This window comes from Marmota monax, unplaced genomic scaffold (genome assembly GCF_021218885.2).
Source record: "Marmota monax isolate L192 unplaced genomic scaffold, Marmota_monax_Labrador192_F-V1.1 WCK01_AAM20220418_F8-fsc00319, whole genome shotgun sequence".
Classification (NCBI taxonomy): Eukaryota; Metazoa; Chordata; class Mammalia; order Rodentia; family Sciuridae; genus Marmota; species Marmota monax.
In genome coordinates this window covers 963,508-983,521 of record NW_026692103.1, presented here as the reverse complement: position 1 = coordinate 983,521, position 20,014 = coordinate 963,508, and the positions used below count along the sequence as shown (strand labels likewise).

Here is a 20,014-nt window from a genome sequence, read left to right as displayed (position 1 = left end):
GAAATAGGAAAATAGGAAGCAAGAATGAGATTCAAGATGTACATTAATATCACTAACATTTATTTACTCTGCAGAGTGGTACAGTAAATCTAATCTTGTAACAAAACATTAGGAACAAGATAGAGAAAAATCATGTTAGTCTCAACAAATACATATGCTTATGTCATTTTTTTGTGATTCCAATTGTGTTATAAACTAAGTCTCACAAAATAAAGTAATTCAGATTTCAAAATTATCATTAAATATTTTCTGAGAACCCAAACACAGAAACAAAGAATATCAGAATTTGATAAAAGGGAGCAGAAAAGGGGTGAAATTTTTGTTAGATGTGGTCTTAAATTCAAAGAACTTAAAAAATGTATGAGTCTTAACATCTAGAGGCTGGGCTGACTGGCTGGAACCTGGAGCTTTAGGCTCTGTTTTTTTGTTTTAAATGTGCAAAAAGTTCACTCTATATCTGTTGGTTGTTCCTTTTGCCTCAAGAGCAAGTACTGAGGGTGATTTTAATCTAGAACACTTTTATGGATCATTAACTACCAAGAAAAAATGATGGGACTGTGTAGAAAATATGCCATTGGCAGGGGAAATTCAGTTTGATGTATGGAAAGAATTTGGCATGGCGCTCTCATAGTAAGTAGTAATGTCAGCATAGTTATCTCTACTCTCCTCCTTGCTCGTCACTTCCATCTGAGAGTTCCATACATGCTGTTTTTTTTTTTTTTTTTAGTTCCTAGATTTGTTCTTACAGGCAATTAAAACTTGTCTCAGTGGAATTCATGGATATACCGCTGGAACTCCAGTTTTTTAATCATCTCTTGGACAACAGTCATCTACTATAGAGTTGTGCTTTGAAAAGGCTCCTGATTATGAGTATGGTCTTCTTAGCTCCTCAATGCATGCTGGAAAAGTAAAAAAATTTTAAGCACCTGAAATCCTTCTCATTAAACATAAAAAAATGAACAATTGAACAATTCAGGCAATGTTGCTGCGTATATAAAGTCAAAGATAGGAACTGCTTGTGAGTGAAGCAATGAAGTCTAAGTGTGGAAACTGGAAATCAGAGACTGTATTTAAAAAATTTTCTACTCTTTTCTTCAGACAGATCAGTCACTACTTTATCAACATATTTTAAAGACAATGTAAAGAAACCCAAAGGAAAACCTTGTTAGCAATTGATCTGTCCTCTCAATAAATAGTGAATATCAGAGGTTATTGTCTACAAAGATACAAATTTCCACTTGATGAAAAAACAAACAGCAAAATCAATATGAATTGTCATCATATATGGCTTCAACTGAATCCATATGTCAGGGGTAAGCGCAGCTCAGCAAATAAGCTATGATTTACCCTTTACTCAAAGTAATGGGGTTATCACTTTAAAGATAAAAATTGTATACTTGGCTGAATAGTTTCATTTTAACAAAGATCAATGTTAAAGTTGTATCTTTGGTGCCTACTTCTATTTTAATTTTAAATATTTCTTTGGCATTCCAAATGTAAAGTCTTGATTCCTTTGTAAAATTCAGGTAGAAAAACCATTTGACATCTTCCTAAGATTTGCAATGTGACTCAAAAAAGGTTATTTACCAGACATTTCAAAGTAGCTATGTAGTATGTGCATGTACATACAATCTATCAAAAGCATTCATACTTCCAAAAATTGTCTAATGATATTATCCACAACTTCTCCTATGTATAAAACCAAGTCTGGCTAGATTTATGCCTGTAATCCCTGCTACTCAGGAGGCTGAGGCAGGAGATTCCAAGTTCAAGGCCAGCCTAGGCAAATTGGTGAGATCTTGTCTCAAACAAAACAACAACAACAAAAAGGGCTGGGGTGTAACTCAGTGGTGGAGCACTTGCCTAGCATTGATGAGGCTGTGAGACCTTGTCTCGAACAACAAAACAAAACAAAACAGCTGGGATGTAGCTCAGTGGTACAGCACTTGCCTATCATTGATGAGACTGTGGTTTCAATCCCCAGTACTACACACACAAAAATAAAACAAAATGAAAAAACCTAACAAGTCTAGAAATGCAGATTTTTAAAAGCCTCTTACTGTACCAGTGCTTAATCACAGATTTATTAAGTATCCTCTATAGCTTTAAGACAGTTATCATGTCTACCCACATACAGTCTTTATTATTACAATTTCTTGGAAATGGTTTAGAAGTAGTCTATCCCCAATAAATCAGCAGGTAAAAATCTTTCTCCTTGGTAAATTCTTATTTTCAAAATGACTTGTCTAAAATTTATTTTTAGCTATTATCTTTCTTATATATTAATATTTTTCCATCTTAAGTTTCCTTCCTTATTTTAAATCACTAAATTTTTATTAATACAACTTTATACCAAATATATCTGACTTGACTAGAGTTGCATTAATTCTTTGGAAGAAGATATTAAATAAATTTTATGTTTTTCCTTTGGAAGAAGAAACAAAGAGGAATGCTGGTAGGGTTTTAGACAAAAGATTGGAGGTCACAGCCTTGTATACAAAATCTTTTTTTTAAGTGTCGTCTCCGAGAAAATGTAAAATTTATCATAAATATCATCAAAGGGATTGAGTGGTAGCAAATCTGCTGGGCTGTGTTAAAAGTTGTCAGCCTTCAAACTCCATAGACCATCTTCCACTTCAAATGAATAACTGTGACAGGATTAAACTAATCTTTCATTAAAAAAGGTTAGTTTTAGCTGGGTGCCATGGCACATACCTGTAATCCCAGCAGCTTGGGAGGCTGAGGCAGGAGGATCGAGAGTTCAAAGCCAGCCTCAGCAAAAGTGAGGGGTGCTAAGCAACTCAGTGAGACACTGTGGCTGTACCACTGAGCTACATCCCAGCTCTTTTGTTTTGTCTCTAAAAAAGTACAAAAATCTGGCTGGGGATGTGGCTCAGTGGTACCCCTCCTTGTTTACACAACTAGCATTTGTAATTTAACTTCTAGAGGTACAACTGTCCTTCCCTCAGGCCTGCTTTCATGCTCTTATGCCATGTCTCCTTTTCATCACTCTATTGGTAGTTCTTCTCCCTCACCACTGCCACACTGATTTCCTAATCAGCACAATTTTCAACAATTAAGTTAATCTGCTTTTTAAAATTTCTAGGGACCTGGAGACTCACGGTGAATACTTTCTCTTGTCCCTGAGTTCTGATTCTGATCTTCACTCTGGAACTAGAAGCTAAGAATAGCTCCTAGGCTTAGTTCTGCTTCAGACTCAGTAATTTTCCAGTTTGGAATACTTTTGGCAATAGGACTTTTATTTATTTTTTAACTTTGTACTTTCTACTAATTTTAGACTTTCAGAAATGTTGCAAAAGTAGTACACAGAATTTCCTCACCCAGCTTCCTTTATTATTAGTGTCTTATATAACTATAGTATAATTATCAAAACCACTAGATAAATAGTTGTGCAATAATATTATCTAAAGATGTTATCCAAATTTTAGTTTTTTCATGATGACCTTTTCTTTTCAGGATTCTATCCAGGACCCTAATGGTATTTAGTTATTTCTCCTTAGACTCCTCTTTATCTGTAAGAGATCCTCACTCACTCTTTTTACATCCTTAATATATTTTTATAAATATTTTTTAGTTGTAGTTGGACACAATACCTTTATTTGTTTATTTTTATGTGGTGTTGAGGATCGAAGCTAGGGCCTCACACATGCTAGGTGAGGGCTCTACCACTGAGCCACAACCCCAGCTCTATAGCCTTGATATTTTTGAAGGGTACTGATCAATTATTTTACTGAATGTCTCTCAATTTGGGTTTTCTTAATGTCTCTCAAATATGATGTTTTCTGATGATCTGAAACTTTTCTGGGCAGGAACACAACAAAAAAAGGGTTGGATCCTTTTTTGAGGATCTTACTATACAGAGTTCTTAATGTTGTTATGTTTTGTTACTGGTGAGGTTATCCTTGTTCACTTGGTTGGAGTTAAAGTTCTGCCAGGTTTCTTTCTTTTGTGATTTGGGTTGAACCTGGAGGGACTCTACCACTGAGCTACATCCCCAGCCCTTCCCTTTTTTATTTTTCATTTAAGATAGGGTATTGCTAAGTTGTCCAGGCTGTCCCTGGACTTGTGATCCTCCTGCCTCAGCCTACCAAACTGTTGAGATTACAGGTGTGCACCATCATGTCTGGCCTCTGCCAGGTTTTTTGACTATAAATATCTTTAATATCTTGGAGACACTTTTGAAACTAAGCAAATCCTATTTGTCCTCAAATTTCTGCTCATTAATTTTAGTAATTATCAATGGATCTTGTTTGTAACAATTATTATTGTAGTGTTTGTTTGATAATGACTTTCAATTTCTAATGAACCTAGATGCAAAAATCCTCAATAAAATTCTGGCGAATCGGATACAAAAACATATCAAAAAAATTGTGCACCATGATCAAGTAGGATTCATCCCTGGGATGCAAGGATGGTTCAATATACGGAAATCAATAAATGTTATTCACCACATCAATAGACTTAAAAATAAGAACCATATGATCATCTCGATAGATGCGGAAAAAGCATTCAACAAAGTACAGCATCCCTTTATGTTCAAAACTCTAGAAAAACTAGGGATAACAGGAACATACCTCAATATTGTAAAAGCAATCTATGCTAAGCCTCAGGCTAGCATCATTCTGAATGGAGAAAAACTGAAGGCATTCCCTCTAAAATCTGGAACAAGACAGGGATGCCCTCTCTCTCCACTTCTGTTCAACATAGTTCTCGAAACACTGGCCAGAGCAATTAGACAGACGAAAGAAATTAAAGGCATAAAAATAGGAAAAGAAGAACTTAAATTATCACTATTTGCAGATGATATGATTCTATACCTAGCAGACCCAAAAGGCTCTACAAAGAAACTATTAGAGCTATACCACATTTTTTAATCCACTCATCTGTTGAAGTGCATCTAGGTTGGTTCCAAGAGGATAACATGACACGTCAATTAGCTTAATTTAATCATTCCACATTATATACATATATCAAACATTACATTGGATCCCATCAACATGTATACTTAAGATTTGTCAATCTAAAATACAACTATCTTATATTTGATAAAGGGGCTAAAAGCATGCAATGGAGGAAGGATAGCATCTTCAACAAATGGTGCTGGGAAAACTGGAAATCCATATGCAACAAAATGAAACTGAATCCCTTTCTCTCGCCATGCACAAAAGTGAATTCAAAATGGATCAAGGAGCTTGATATCAAATCAGAGACACGCCGTCTGATAGAAGAAAAAGTTGGCTACGATCTACATTCGGTGGGGTCGGGCTCCAAATTCCTCAATAGGACACCCATAGCACAAAAGTTAATAACTAGAATCAACAAATGGGGCTTACTCAAACTAAAAAGTTTTTTCTCAGCAAAAGAAACAATAAGAGAGGTAAATAGGGAGCCTACATCCTGGGAACAAATCTTTACTCCTCACACTTCAGATAGAGCCCTAATATCCAGAGTATACAAAGAACTCAAAAAATTAGACAATAAGAGAACAAACAACCCAATCAACAAATGGGCCAAGGACCTGAACAGACACTTCTCAGAGGAGGACATACAGTCAATCAACAAGTACATGAAAAAATGCTCACCATCTCTAGCAGTCAGAGAAATGCAAATCAAAACCACCCTAAGATACCATCTCACTCCAGTAAGATTGGCAGCCATTATGAAGTCAAACAACAACAAGTGCTGGCGAGGATGTGGGGAAAAGGGTACACTTGTACATTGCTGGTGGGACTGCAAATTGGTGCAGCCAATTTGGAAAGCAGTATGGAGATTTCTTGGAAAGCTGGGAATGGAGCCACCATTTGTCTATTCCCTAAAGACCTAAAAAGAGCATGCTACAGGGACACTGCTACATCGATGTTCATAGCAGCACAATTCAAAATAGCAAGACTGTGGAACCAACCTAGATGCCCTTCAATAGACGAATGGATAAAAAAAATGTGGCATTTATACACAATGGAGTATTACTCTGCATTAAAAAATGACAAAATCATAGAATTTGCAGGGAAATGGATGGCATTAGAGCAGATTATGCTAAGTGAAGCTAGCCAATCCCTAAAAAACAAATGCCAAATGTCTTCTTTGATATAAGGAGAGTAACTAAGATCAGAGTAGGGACGAAGAGCAGGAGAAGAAGATTAACATTTAACAGGGATGAGAGGTGGGAGGGAAAGGGAGAGAGAAGGGAAATTGCATGGAAATGGAAGGAGACCCTCAGGGTTATACAGTGGAGGGGGTAGAGAGAGAGGAGGGGAGGGGAGGGGAGAGGTGGGGAGGGGGGAGGGTGGAGGATGGGAAAGGCAGCGGAGCACAACAGACATTAGTATGGCAATATGTAAATCAATGGATGTGTAACTGATGTGATTCTGCAATCTGTGTATGGGGTGAAGGTGGGAGTTCATAACCCACTTGAATCAAAGTGTGGAATATGATATGTCAAGAAATTTGTAATGTTTTGAACAACCAACAATAAAAAATTTAAAACAAAATGTGGTATATATACACAATGGAATATTACTCAGCAATAAAAGAGAATAAAATCATGGCATTTGCAGGTAAATGGATGGAGTTAGAGAAGATAATGCTAAGTGATGTTAGCCAATCCCAACAACCCAAATGTCTATGTTGTTTTTGAAGGCTGAATAGTATTCCACATTTTCTTTATCTACTCATTTTTTTTTGTCTATTTAAAATTTGTTATTTTTAGGTATACATGACAACAGATTATATTCTGACATATTATACATACATGGAGTATATCTTATTCTAATTAGGATCCCATTCTTGGGGCTGTACATGATGTGGAGATTCACTATGGTGTGTGTATATTTGTGTGTGTGTGTGTGTGTGTATATGAAAGTTAAGTTAGATTCATTCTACTGTCTTTCCTATTTATATCCCCCCTCCCTTCCCTTCATTCATTCCCCTTTGTCTAATCCACTGAATTTCTATTCTTCCCTACCCACCCATCTTCCTGTGAGTTAGCATCTGCATATCAGAGACAACATTAGACTTTTGTTTTTTTGAGATTGACTTATTGCACTTAGCATGATAGTCTAAAGTTCCATCCATTTAGAGGCAAATGCCATAATTCCATTCTTCTTTATGGCTGAGTAATATTCCCTTGTGTATATGTACCACAGTTTCTTTATCCATTCATCTGTTGTAGGGCATCTAGGTTGGTTCCATAGTTTAATTATTTATCCACTAATTTTTGATAGATAATTAGTTTGTTTCTATATCTTGGATGTTGTGAATAGTGCCACAGTGAGCATGGAAGTGCAGATATCCCTTCAATAGTGATTTCAGTTCCTTTGGATATATCCAGAAATAGAATTATTCTATCATATGATAATTCAATTTTGAATTTGTTGCTTTTCTTTGGGGGGGGATGAAAACCAGGGCCATGTGCATGCTAGGCAAGCACTCTACCACATACATCTATACCCCTAGGCTTGTGTTTAGCTTTCTGAAGAACTGTCATACAATTTTCCATAATGACTGTACTAATTTACCTTCCTGTTAACAATGTATAAGTGTTCCCTTTTCTCTATATCCTTGCCAATACTTGTTATGTTTCATCTTTTTGAAAAAAGCCATTATAACAGGTACAAAATCTCATTATGGTTTTAATTTGCATTTTTCTAATAATTAGTGATGCTGGGCATTTTTTCATGTATCTTTTGGCCACGTGTACATCTTCTTTTGAGAAATGTCTGTTCAGGTCTGTGTCAGTCAGCTTTCTGTTACTCAAATACCTGAGATTATAAAGAGAAAAGGTTTCTTCTTTTCCAAGTTTGAGGTTTCAGTCCATGATTGATTGGCCTCATTGCTTTGGTCCTATAGGAAATAGCACACCATGGTGAAAGTGCACAGTGGAACAGAATTGCCCATTGCATGGCCAGAAAGCCAAAAAGAGAATGAGGAAAAAGCAGGGGGGTCTTACTCTCCCCTTTAAGCATACACCCCCAACTCTAAGATTTCATCTCACTCCAGTCAGAATGGCAGCTATTATGAAGACAAACAACAATAAGTGTTGGCGAGGATGTGGGGGAAAGGTACACTCATACACTGCTGGTGGGACTGTAAATTGGTGCAGCCAATCTGGAAAGCAGTATGGAGATTTCTTGGAAAATTGGGAAGGGAACCACCTTTTGACCCAGGTATCACTCTCCTCGATCTATAACCAAAGGACTTAAAAACAGCATACTACAGGGACACAGCCACATCAATGTTTATAGCAGCATAATAGCTAAACTATGGAACCAACCTAGAAGCCCTTCAATAGATGAATGGATAAAAAAAAATGTGGTGTATATACACAATGGAATATTATTCAGCAATAAAAGAGAATAAAATCATGGCATTTGAAGGTAAATGAATGGAGTTAGAGAAGATAATGCTAAGTGAAGTAAGTCAATCCCAAAAAACCAAATGCTGAATGTTTTCTTTGATATAAGGAGGCTGGTTCATAGTGGGATAGGGAGCGGGAGCATGGGAGGAATAGACGAACTCTAGATAGGGTAAGGGGGTTGGAGGGGAAGGGAGGGGACATGGGGTTATTAATGATGGTGGAATGTGATGATCATTATTATCCAAAGTTCAGGTATGAAGACACGAATTGTTGTGAATATACTGTGTCTACAACCAAAAATATGAAAAATTGTGCTCTATATGTGCAATAAGAATTGTAATGCATTCCTGTCATATATAAACAAAAAAGAACAAAAAAAAAGAAGAATATACCTGCAATGACTCAAAGACCTTCCACTAGGCCCTCCTCTTAAAAGTTTCATCAGAGCTGGGGTTGTGGCTCAGTGGTAGAGTGCTTGCCTAGCACACATGAAGCACTGGGTTCGATACCCAGCACCACATTAAAAAAATACATAAATTAAAAAGATAAAGAAATTATATATGAAAAATAGTCTCCACCATTTCCCAATAGTGGTAAGCTGAGGCCTAGGCCTATGATACATGGGCCTTTGGGGGACTTCTAGGTGCCAACTATACAGCAACATTCTTTGTCTAATTTTTAGTTGGGATATTTTTTTGCTACAGAGTTGAGTCCCTTACATATTTTGGATATTAACCCTTTATCAGAGTATGGCTTATGTACATTTTTTCCTGTTCTGTGGGCTGTCTTTTTACACTGTTAATTATTTCCTTTGCTATGTAGAAGCTGTTCATTTGATACCATCTCATTTGTCTGTTTTTGTTAACTGTGATTTCAGGGTATGTTACGAATATTTCCTTTCAACTTATTAGTTGTCTTTGATTTTGTTTCTAGTGCTTTTTGGTCATGTTGCATTTATATTTATCAATCTTTTCTTCTATTTTTCTAGATTTAGATCTTAAAAAGCCTTTCCCTTCACCAAAGTCAAAGATGAAGTCACTCATATTTTCACTATTATTTGTATGATTTCAATGTTTTTGTATAATTTCATTTTTTATATTTGGATCCCTACTCCATTTGGAGTTTACTCTTGTGCATGGTATGAGAAATGTATTAATTTATCTCTCATATATATATCACTTAGTTGTTCCAGCACTATTTAATTAAAAAGTCCGTTTTTACTTTAGTGATCTAAGATGCTACCCTTGTTGCATACTAAGCATCCATACATATTTGGGTCTAACTATGAATTTTCTGTTCTGTTCCTCTACTCACACACCAGTACCACACTGTTTGATTATAGAGGTGTTATAGTATATTTCAACACTGGGTAGTCAGTACCCTGTTAATTAGCTTTGGCAGAGCTCAGTGTAATGTATAGCTTTGTTATAATTCTAGACCTAAATAGCTGTATACTGTAGATTGCTACTATTCAACTATAGATTACTTGAGTCAAGGGGAGTTAGGCCCAATATCAAGTGCAAATCTTTAAAAGAAAGTGACTAATTTAATTAGTTCATCTGGATTCCTATAGAAGTACATCTGACACAAAATGATCAGTTCTAAGCACATTTAATAATAGTTTATAAAACTTTTGTCTCAGAAGATTGGTGGAATTCCAGACTCTATTGAGATTCATTCTTGGAGGTATATGAATCTGATTCAGATTTGACAATAATAAGTGGGTTGGAAACCATTATTATAAGTAAGTACCTAATTTGATGCCCTAAGATTTCATAATAGAAAATACTGGCATTTGTATTCATTCAAAAATGTAAATTGAACTTCCACTGTATGCTAGGCATTATGCTAGATTCTGGAAATATAATCCCTGTCTATTCTTTACAGTTTAGCAGGAAAGAGAGGCAATTAAGCAAGTTATAAAAAACAGTGAGATAAGTATTATGAAAGAGGAAATATAGGGTGCTGGGGTAAAATAAAGCAGGGCCACCTTAAGGTAACTGAAGACAGCCAAAGAAATACTTAAGCTGAGATATTAAGGAGGATGAAGTGAATATGGGCGTGCCAGTGTTCCAGGTAGAGGGTACAGTATGTGTAAAAATCCGAAGGCAAAACAAAGATTTACACTCTCAAGGAATTGAAATTAATTTTATCGTAGTTAGAGTGTGAATGGGGAATGATAGGTTTTCAACTAAGAGTGGTTTTGTTTCCCAGGGAATATTTGGCAATATCTGGAGACATTTTTGGTTGTCATAATGGGGGCTTGAGAGAATATTAGGGGAAGTGGATAGAACTAACTTCCCACAATACACAGGACAATACCAATATCCCCCAAAGAATTATCTGGTTCAAGATGTCTAGCTTGGGGCTAGATATTTAAAAGCAAAGGCACTTTCATTACAGTTCATGTGATATTTTAAGAAGAGAATTTGGGTTTCACTCTAGGGCAACATGGAGTCATTTGCTGGCTCTAAGCACGAAAACCAAATTTATTTTAGTGATTACTCAGGCTTCAGCATAGAGAATAGTCTAGAATTGTTTTATTCATGTTTCAAGAATTTAAGTGCCAAGCGTTGCTCTAGGAGCTGGGGATACAGTGCTGAACATTTAAAATTGACACATTCTAGTGGAAAAGGCAGATAAAAAAATATAGAAATAGACAAGTGAACAAGGTTGTTTTTCCATATTTAGTATTCTGAATGTAGGTGAAATCTGAATCTGACTATAAAACTTCAGTGTGAATATTCAGAGGAAAAAGCCCTAGACAAATTATATATAACATAATTTACAGGTTATTTATTGTTTATTTTGGGCCTAATTTCTCTTAAATGCAAATCTTAAAAAAAAAAGAACAGTCACAGCAATACAAATTAAATTTTAGGTTGTTTTATGCCCATCTCTTCCATTTTGGCTGTGTGAGTGTGTGCACGCACGTGCGCCCACGCCTGGCTCACATCTCCACATTATGTTCAACATGCTCAATGTCACAAGATTGCTTAAATGACTACCTCTTTGGCTGATAGCTTTAACAGCAGCAGCAACAATTTTAAGAGCAGTGATCATTTGACATCCTCCCTGATAGGGCATGTTCTAGTCTTTTTACTTACATATTTTTTTTTAAACCTGTACTTTTTGTGTCTGTGACATTTCTTAAAATTACCTGGTTTCTCAAATTAGCTTATTTCATATGTATTAATTTATTTCATATGCATTAGCTTCTAGTATGACAAGAGCTTCTAGTTGCATAAAAATCTTTTAGAATAATTAAAAAATATATTTTTATAGTTGTAGATAAACACAATACCTTCATTTCATATATTTATTTTTATGTGGTACTCCTCATACGTGGAGGCAAGTGCTCTGCCACTGAGCCACAATCTCAGCTTCCTAGAAGAATTTTAACTTGACAAAATGACTGAAAGGAACATCTTCATCACCTTTATTTATTTATTTATTTAGCTTTGAAGCCAAATTCAATGACTGATAGAATACTAAAAAACGAGAGAGGCAGCAGTGGTTAAAAGAATAGGTTCTGAAGCCTGCCTGACTCAATTTAAATCTCGACTCACTAATATACTGAGGTAAGTTATTTATTCTTAGAGCTCTGTTTCCTCATTTACAGAATGAGGATAATAACAGGATTACTTAATACTGGCTTTGATTACTAGCTTTGCTATTTATTAACAGTATGACTTTGAAAAAAGTAATTGCTAGAGACACAGTTTCTCATCTGTAAAATGAAGATAATTAAACAACTCATAGGGTTAAGATAAGAATGAACAAGACAACAAAAATAAAAAATAGTACTGAGCAGCAACACATATTAAGTCCTTAGCAAATGGAAGCCAATGTCTCTATGTCCTATGAATTCTGTATGTACCATTGCTGTTATAGTTAAATTTACATATGCAGGCAAGGCCCAGAATAAAATCTCTGTGCCTCTCTATTCTGAAGGCATTTCAGAAGAAATATAGGAGATTTGCTTGAGAGATGCTGACCTAGCAAAATTTGCTATACTTCAAGTGCAAACTGTTTCTTTGAGAAATAAAACTGTTCTAAAGTAATAACAAAAACTCTCAATTAGCAGCACCAGAAGGAGCAATAATATTGTGAAATACCAACGGTAATTACTGATATATAAGAACTGACATAAATAACTCTGTCAAATCAATAGGTTTCAAAATTTTTTGAATATTAGCCTACTTCATCAAAATACTAGCAGATTTGAAAATCTCATTGGAAAGTTAATGTCTGCTTATTGATTTATTATTGGTGAGAAACAAGACTGCTAGTTTCTGCCCTATGCTTTCACAGCATAAACTTGCATAGCTGAACTGTAACATGTAGCACAATTACTGGGATAACATTAAATTTTAATTGAAGGGGCCATTTCTTTTTTCTTTCTTTTTTTGGATACCGGGGATTGAACTCAGGGGCACTCAACCACCAAGCCACACCCCCAGCCCTATTTTGTATTTTATTTAGAGATAGGGTCTCACTGAGTTGCTTAGCTCCTTGCCATTGCTGAGGCAGGCTTTGAACTCCTGGTCCTCCTGCCTCAGCCCTCTGAGCCACTGGGATTACAGGCATGTACCACCTAACTCAGTGGGGCATTTCTTTTTTTTTTTTTAATTTTTTTAATTATAGTTGGGCACAATATCTTTATTTCATTTGTTTATTTTTAGTGGTGCTGAGGATCGAACCCCCAGTGCCTTGCATGTGCTAGGTGATTGTTCTAGTGCTGAGCCACAAATCCCTCCCCACTCCTCCTGGGGCATTTCTTAAACAGTGTTTAGCACAAACTTGAACATATCCCATCCAGGCTTGGTGGCACAGGCTTGTAATTCCAGCTACTCATGAGACTGAGGCCAGAGCCTGGTAAGTTTGAAGCTAACCTGGGCAACTTGATGAGAACTTGCCTCAAAATAAAAAATAAAAAGGGCTGGTGATATAGCTCAATGGTAGAGCACTTGCCTAGCATGCATGAGAGACTGAGTTTGATCCTTAATACCATAAAACATAACAAAAACAAAAAAATCCCTAAATGTATCTCACCTCTAGGTGCAAACAGATTTATTTATTTGCTTAAGGAAGAAATAACCATAAAATTTAAAATATACTTCTCAACTAAGTAGAAATAGTCAAATTTCCTATAAATGTATGTAACATTTTCTTTTTTCACTGGGGATTAAACCCAGGAGTACCTTACCACTGAACTACATCCCCAGTCTTTTTATATTTTGAGACAGGGCCTTGCTAAATTGCTGCTATCTGCTAAGGCTGGCCTTGAACTTGTGATCCTCCTGCCTTAGCCTCTCAAGACACTGGGATTACAAGCATGTGCTGACTACAATATTTAACATTTTCTAAATATTGAACATAAATATCTTGGGACTTTTCTTGCTAAGAGAGGAACTAAGACTTAACAAGAAGACTTAATTCTCTAAGATTTTTTTTAACAATTACCTGACATATTACATATTTATCTGTTTATTATCTTCCCACCATGAAAATGTGAGCTACATAATATAGAGATTTGTGTCTGTTTTTTTTTCACTGATTTATCTTTAGTTTTGGATTTTTGGTGCTTCCAAAGTTATATTCTAAATGAATAGCTGAAAGACTGATGGTGGAAGCTCCTCAGCATTCACATATTTCTACAATATTTATTCTACTTGTTCTAAAAAAGAAGAAATTGGGGACCATTTACACAGAGAATATTCAGGGAAAAACAGATGTCTCTTTTGAACTTACAATGAGTGAGGAATAAATCTGAGTGAAATTTCTGTTTACAGAAGCTCATTTGTAGATGAGTGTATGCTAATCTGTGGGGGTAATTAATAATGTAAATTGGGGAAACAGCTGCTTCTGGCTCTTAGCCAGATCGAAAAAAAATTATAACCTTACACTATTACAGACCATCTTTAAAATTTCAGAAAAGCATAGGAATTAGAAGCCCCAGGTACAGTGGAAGATGAGTGTGAGGAAGGGAGCTGAAAACAGAATTTCTGTAAAGTTTACATCCCCATATCTCCATTTCCACACCCTGTCCAGCCAGGTGATAATCTCCTCAAGAGTCAGTGGAATGAAAATTATATTTAACTAGAGAAACTAAATAGGAGAGAATCTAGACTTAGGGACACCAAACATAGACAAAGGTAGGGATAAGGTGCAGAACCAAAAAAAAAAAAAAAAAAAGAAAAAAAAAAGAAAAAAAGCTAGGGAGGGCTTTAGCAAAAGTCATACACTGACTGGTAAAACCCTATCCCTCTTCTACCCAGCTCCAGATTGCTGGCACCCAGGCAAGAAACTGGAGGATTCTTTGCTAGAGAATATGGACACTGACTTTTGGGTATTTTCAATAAAGAATGGATCATCTTGCTGTCTGCACACACAAACTTCCAATTAGTTTTTCAGTACCTAATCATAAAGGAAAAGAGAACACACTGCATACATAAAACATGAATAGGATGCTAAATAAAAAGGGGGACAACTGCAGAAAAAGAAAAAAAACTACTGGAAATTAAAATAATGATTGCCAATATATATATATATATATATATATATATATATATATATATTTTTTTTTTTTTTTTGGGGGGAGTCCCAAAAGGATTGGAAAGTAATGTTGAAGAAATCTACCAAAGTGGCTTATAAGGAAAAAAAAATCCAAAACCAAAAATGAGAACATGAAAAACAGGATAGAAATTTAAGAAAACTAGAGTATCAGCACAGGAAATCTAATTTTTGATTAGCTCCTATTAACAAGTTAACAAGAGTTATAAAATGACAGAACAGGAGGAAATTATTGATAAACAATACAAAAGCATTTTCCAAAATTAAACACTATTTTTAGGGCTTGCTATGTACCAACATAATTATGAAAAAAGATCCAAGAATATGGTGATAAAAAAGATCTTAAAAGCTTCTGGAGAGAAAAAAGGTATATACAAAGAATTTTGAATAAGAATAGTATCAGATTATTTGACATCAATTTTGAAGTTCAAGACAATGGGGCAATCAATGCCTTCAAAATATGAGGGATAATAATTTTTAATCTAGAGTGATATATTATGTCAAACAAACAGAAGCGTATGAGCATAGAATAAAGATGCTTCTGGAAATGTTAAGTCTCAAAAAACTTATGTTATATGCATAATTTCTTAGGAAGCTCCTGGAGGATCTGTTCCAAGAAAATGAAGAATAAAATCAAGAAAGAAGGTGATATGGGATAAAAGAGAAGTGATAATAATTTTCAAAATAAAATTCATATGGAAAAACAAAAGACCCAGAATAGCAAAAACAATGCTAAGCAGGAAGTGTGAATCAGGCGGTATAGCGATACCAGACTTCAAACTATACTACAGAGCAATAGTAACAAAAACAGCATGGTACTGGTACCAAAACAGGCGGGTGGACCAATGGTACAGAATAGAGGACACAGAAACCAATCCACAAAACTACAACTACCTTATATTTGATAAAGGGGCTAAAAGCATGCAATGGAGGAAGGATAGCATCTTCAACAAATGGTGCTGGGAAAACTGGAAATCCATATGCAACAAAATGAAACTGAATCCCTTTCTCTCGCCATGCACAAAAGTGAATTCAAAATGGATCAAGGAGCTTGATATCAAATCAGAGACACGCCGTCTGATAGAAGAAAAAGTTGGCTACGATCTACATACTGTGGGGTCGGGCTCCAAATTCCTCAATAGGACACCCATAGCACAAAAGTTAATAACTAGAATCAACACATGGGACTTACTCAAACTAAAAAGTTTTTTCTCAGCAAAAGATACAATAAGAGAGGTAAATAGAGAGCCTACATCCTGGGAACAAATCTTTACTCCTCACACTTCAGATAGAGCCCTAATATCCAGAGTATACAAAGAACTCAAAAAATTAGACAATAAGAGAACAAACAACCCAATCAACAAATGGGCCAAGGACCTGAACAGACACTTCTCAGAGGAGGACATACAATCAATCAACAAGTACATGAAAAAATGCTCACCATCTCTAGCAGTCAGAGAAATGCAAATCAAAACCACCCTAAGATACCATCTCACTCCAGTTAGATTGGCAGCCATTATGAAGTCAAACAACAACAAGTGCTGGCGAGGATGTGGGGAAAAGGGTACACTTGTACATTGCTGGTGGGACTGCAAATTGGTGCAGCCAATTTGGAAAGCAGTATGGAGATTTCTTGGAAAGCTGGGAATGGAGCCACCATTTGACCCAGCTATTCCCCTTCTCGGTCTATTCCCTAAAGACCTAAAAAGAGCATGCTACAGGGACACTGCTACATCGATGTTCATAGCAGCACAATTCACAATAGCTAGACTGTGGAACCAACCTAGATGCCCTTCAATGGATGAATGGATAAAAAAAATGTGGCATTTATACACAATGGAGTATTACTCTGCATTAAAAAATGACAAAATCATAGAATTTACAGGGAAATGGATGGCATTAGAGCAGATTATGCTAAGTGAAGCTAGCCAATCCCTAAAAAACAAATGCCAAATGTCTTCTTTGATATAAGGAGAGTAACTAAGAACAGAGTAGGGTCGAAGAGCATGAGAAGAAGATTAACATTAAACAGGGATGAGAGGTGGGAGGGAAAGGGAGAGAGAAGAGAAAGTGCATGGAAATGGAAGGAGACCCTCAGAGTTATACAAAAGTACATACAAGAGGAAGTGAGGGGAAGGGGAAAAATAACATAAGGGGGACAAACGAATGTCAGTAGAGGGAGCAGAGAGAGAGGAGGGGAGGGGAGGGGAGGGGAGGGTAGGGGGGATAGTAGAGGATAGGAAAGGCAGCAGAATACAACAGACACTAGTATGGCAATATGTAAATCAATGGATGTGTAACTGATGTGATTCTGCAATCTGTATATGGGGTAAAAATGGGAGCTCATAACCCACTTGAATCAAATTGTGAAATATGATATATCAAGAACTATGTAATGTTTTGAACAGCCAACAATAAAAAATTAAAAAAAAAAAAGAACTGAGAAAAGAAAAAAAAAATAAAAAAATAAAAAGGTGGCAAGCCTTAAGAACATCCTGGGTCTAGACTGAGCTTCATGGGCTTTAGAATGGATATCTCTGAGGGGAAAATTTAACTGATAAGCATGAAAAGTAGTACTAAGATGCACTTTATAAAATTATAGTAAGAATTATGGAATGACTTAGTCAAAGATTTGAAGAAAAATAAGTACAATTTAAAATGAGGCATTTCATAAATCCCATAGAATTTTTTTAAGAAGAAAATGTTGTCCTTTGTTCCAGAGTGAATCATGATTGCACAGTATTAATGCTTAAAATATTGTAATAGGGTTTCAGTCAAAAATCATGATGTAATTGTGCTTGGAGCATGACAGGAGGAAAGTGAAAGAGCTATCCTCATCATTATAATAAGCAAGAGATAACGTGTAAATGAATAAGAAAAGTTAGAGCAATATATGGGTATTATTTAAAAATATTGAGATTAAAAAAGCCAGACAATTGAAAGTGGCTGCTTTTCAGGAATGGATGAGTTGAGAAGAGAAAGGAAACTGCTTGTTTTGAGCATTACTTGATTTTCTATGTATATGTTACTTTGAGAAAAAGAGAAATTTCAAACTCAAACATAAAAAATGTACAAATGTATATATAAAGTATAAATATAGTATAAGTATAAAGTATAGCATAATATAGACAGAATAATATAAAGAAAGAGTTTTGAGCTAGAAAGAAAAGTAAAAAAAACTATTAACTACTTATACTGTGATCGTGGGTAAACCATGTAACTTCTTTGAGTTTCTACTTCCTTATTGATTCCTCAGAAGACTCCATTTCTAAGTTATTCCAACTCTAAGGTTCTGATTCCATCACAATAAGGTATTTTTTCCCCTAGGGATAACAACAAATGAAAAAACCCAGAAACTTTTCTCCACATTCTCATGGTATATCTTCACATATATTTTTTTACTTTGCCAAGGCTCTCCCTATTTTTGCCTTAATGTTAAAATGCAAACAGCATGTCCCCAGTTTGGGAATTCTGTTTTACCTGTGAGGCTAATCTTCGCATAGCTTCTTCCTGTCGCCTACGCATTTCTGGAGTTCCTGGGCAGCTCCCACTTGTGATAGATGAGTGAGCTGAAGGTGGCTGTGTGAGTGGCAACTCTCTGTTGGCATCCACATCTGGATTAAAAAGATGAGATGTTTGCATCAGATAATCATATAAGCCTGAACTAAAGGATGATTAGTTAATTCCATTTGTTCTATGACCCAGCAATTCAGCAATTCCCCTCCAAGCTATATGCCCAATAGAGATAAAAACTCATATCTACACAAAAACTTGTACACAAATGTTCAGAGAAGCATGATCAAAATAGGCAAAAACCAGAAAATAGCTCAAATGTCAATCAACTGATGAATAGATAAAATGCAATATAGACAAACAATGGATTAAACATGACAATAAAAAGAAATGAGATATACAACATAGATGTTCCTTGAAAACACTATGCTGTCAAAGAAGTCAGTCAAAATGACCCTTTTATGATTCTATTTATATGAAATGCCCCAAATAGGGAAACCCATAGAAACAGAAAGTAAACTAGGGGTTTTCTGGGGCCGGAGGTAAGGGATTTGTGGGAAAAAAGGGATTTACTACTAAGAGTCATGGGTTTCTTTTAGTAGGATAAAAATGTTCTAATATTAGACTAATGATTTTTGTATAAGCTGAACTGAATACTTTAAATGAGTGAACTGCATGGTTGTAAATTATAGTTCCATAAGATTACAATTTTTTAAAAAAAATTCTATTTGTTCCTGTAATTTAGAAAACATATTCTTAAGTACTACTAGAAATTATAAGCCATATTTATAAATAAGACCATATTTCTAAAACAGGCACTAAACAAATATTTGAATTCATTATTTGATGGCCAATAGTTATTGAAAAAAAGAAGGTAGTCTTCACTTAACTCCTTACCAGTAAGAGTGAATTTAGATTTCTTTCATCCAACTGGTAGATTCCTTGGTTACGAAATAAGTTCTTAATAATGGCAGGGTGGTGGGTATAGGAGATGGCAGTGTATAAAAGTCTGAAGAAATACATGACATTTTGAATAGAGGCAAAGTTCAGTGATTATCTGTCACTGTTATTATTCATGGTGTTTATTCCCCCCCACTCTCCCCATTATTTTGATTTTAATTTTGTGTGTAATTATTATTCAAATATTCTGACTTCTAGCTGGTCCCTTTTGGAGATGCCCTTATTTTTTTGTCTTTCAGAGTCTTATTTTCTATTTGATATTCAGAACACAGTAGAAATAAAAGTTAATAGGTGGTAGTTCGTATGCACATCAAAATGGCAAAACAGACTTATGAAATGAGCAGAGTAGGGAGAGTGGGGGTTACTGACCTAGCATCTATTTGGGGGTTTAGTAGCTGTCAACAAATGTCAAATTCAAGTAACTATCATTGGGCCATTTTAGTGATAGGAAAACATAGTCTTGTATTAAAAGAACTTCTCTACTGCACTGAGAATAGCTGTAGTTAATGTTACAATATCTGAATTATACAACAGGTCTATTTTCACAAAATGTTTTTTTTGTGTGTGTGTGTGTGTGTGTGTGTGTGTGTT

The 20,014-nt window shown here is 35.5% G+C and overlaps 1 protein-coding gene across 8 annotated transcripts in view; it reads right to left on the bottom strand.

The window, feature by feature from the left end:
• Positions 1-20,014, bottom strand: part of Tanc2 (tetratricopeptide repeat, ankyrin repeat and coiled-coil containing 2) — a 467,438-nt gene that overhangs the window by 104,352 nt on the left and 343,072 nt on the right. For all 8 annotated transcript variants that reach the window (XM_046460981.2, XM_046460989.2, XM_058584913.1 and 5 more), the window contains one exon: positions 18,431-18,564. In XM_046460981.2, coding sequence (XP_046316937.1) covers positions 18,431-18,564 — 134 coding nt within the window. The remainder of the gene's footprint in view (positions 1-18,430; positions 18,565-20,014) is intronic.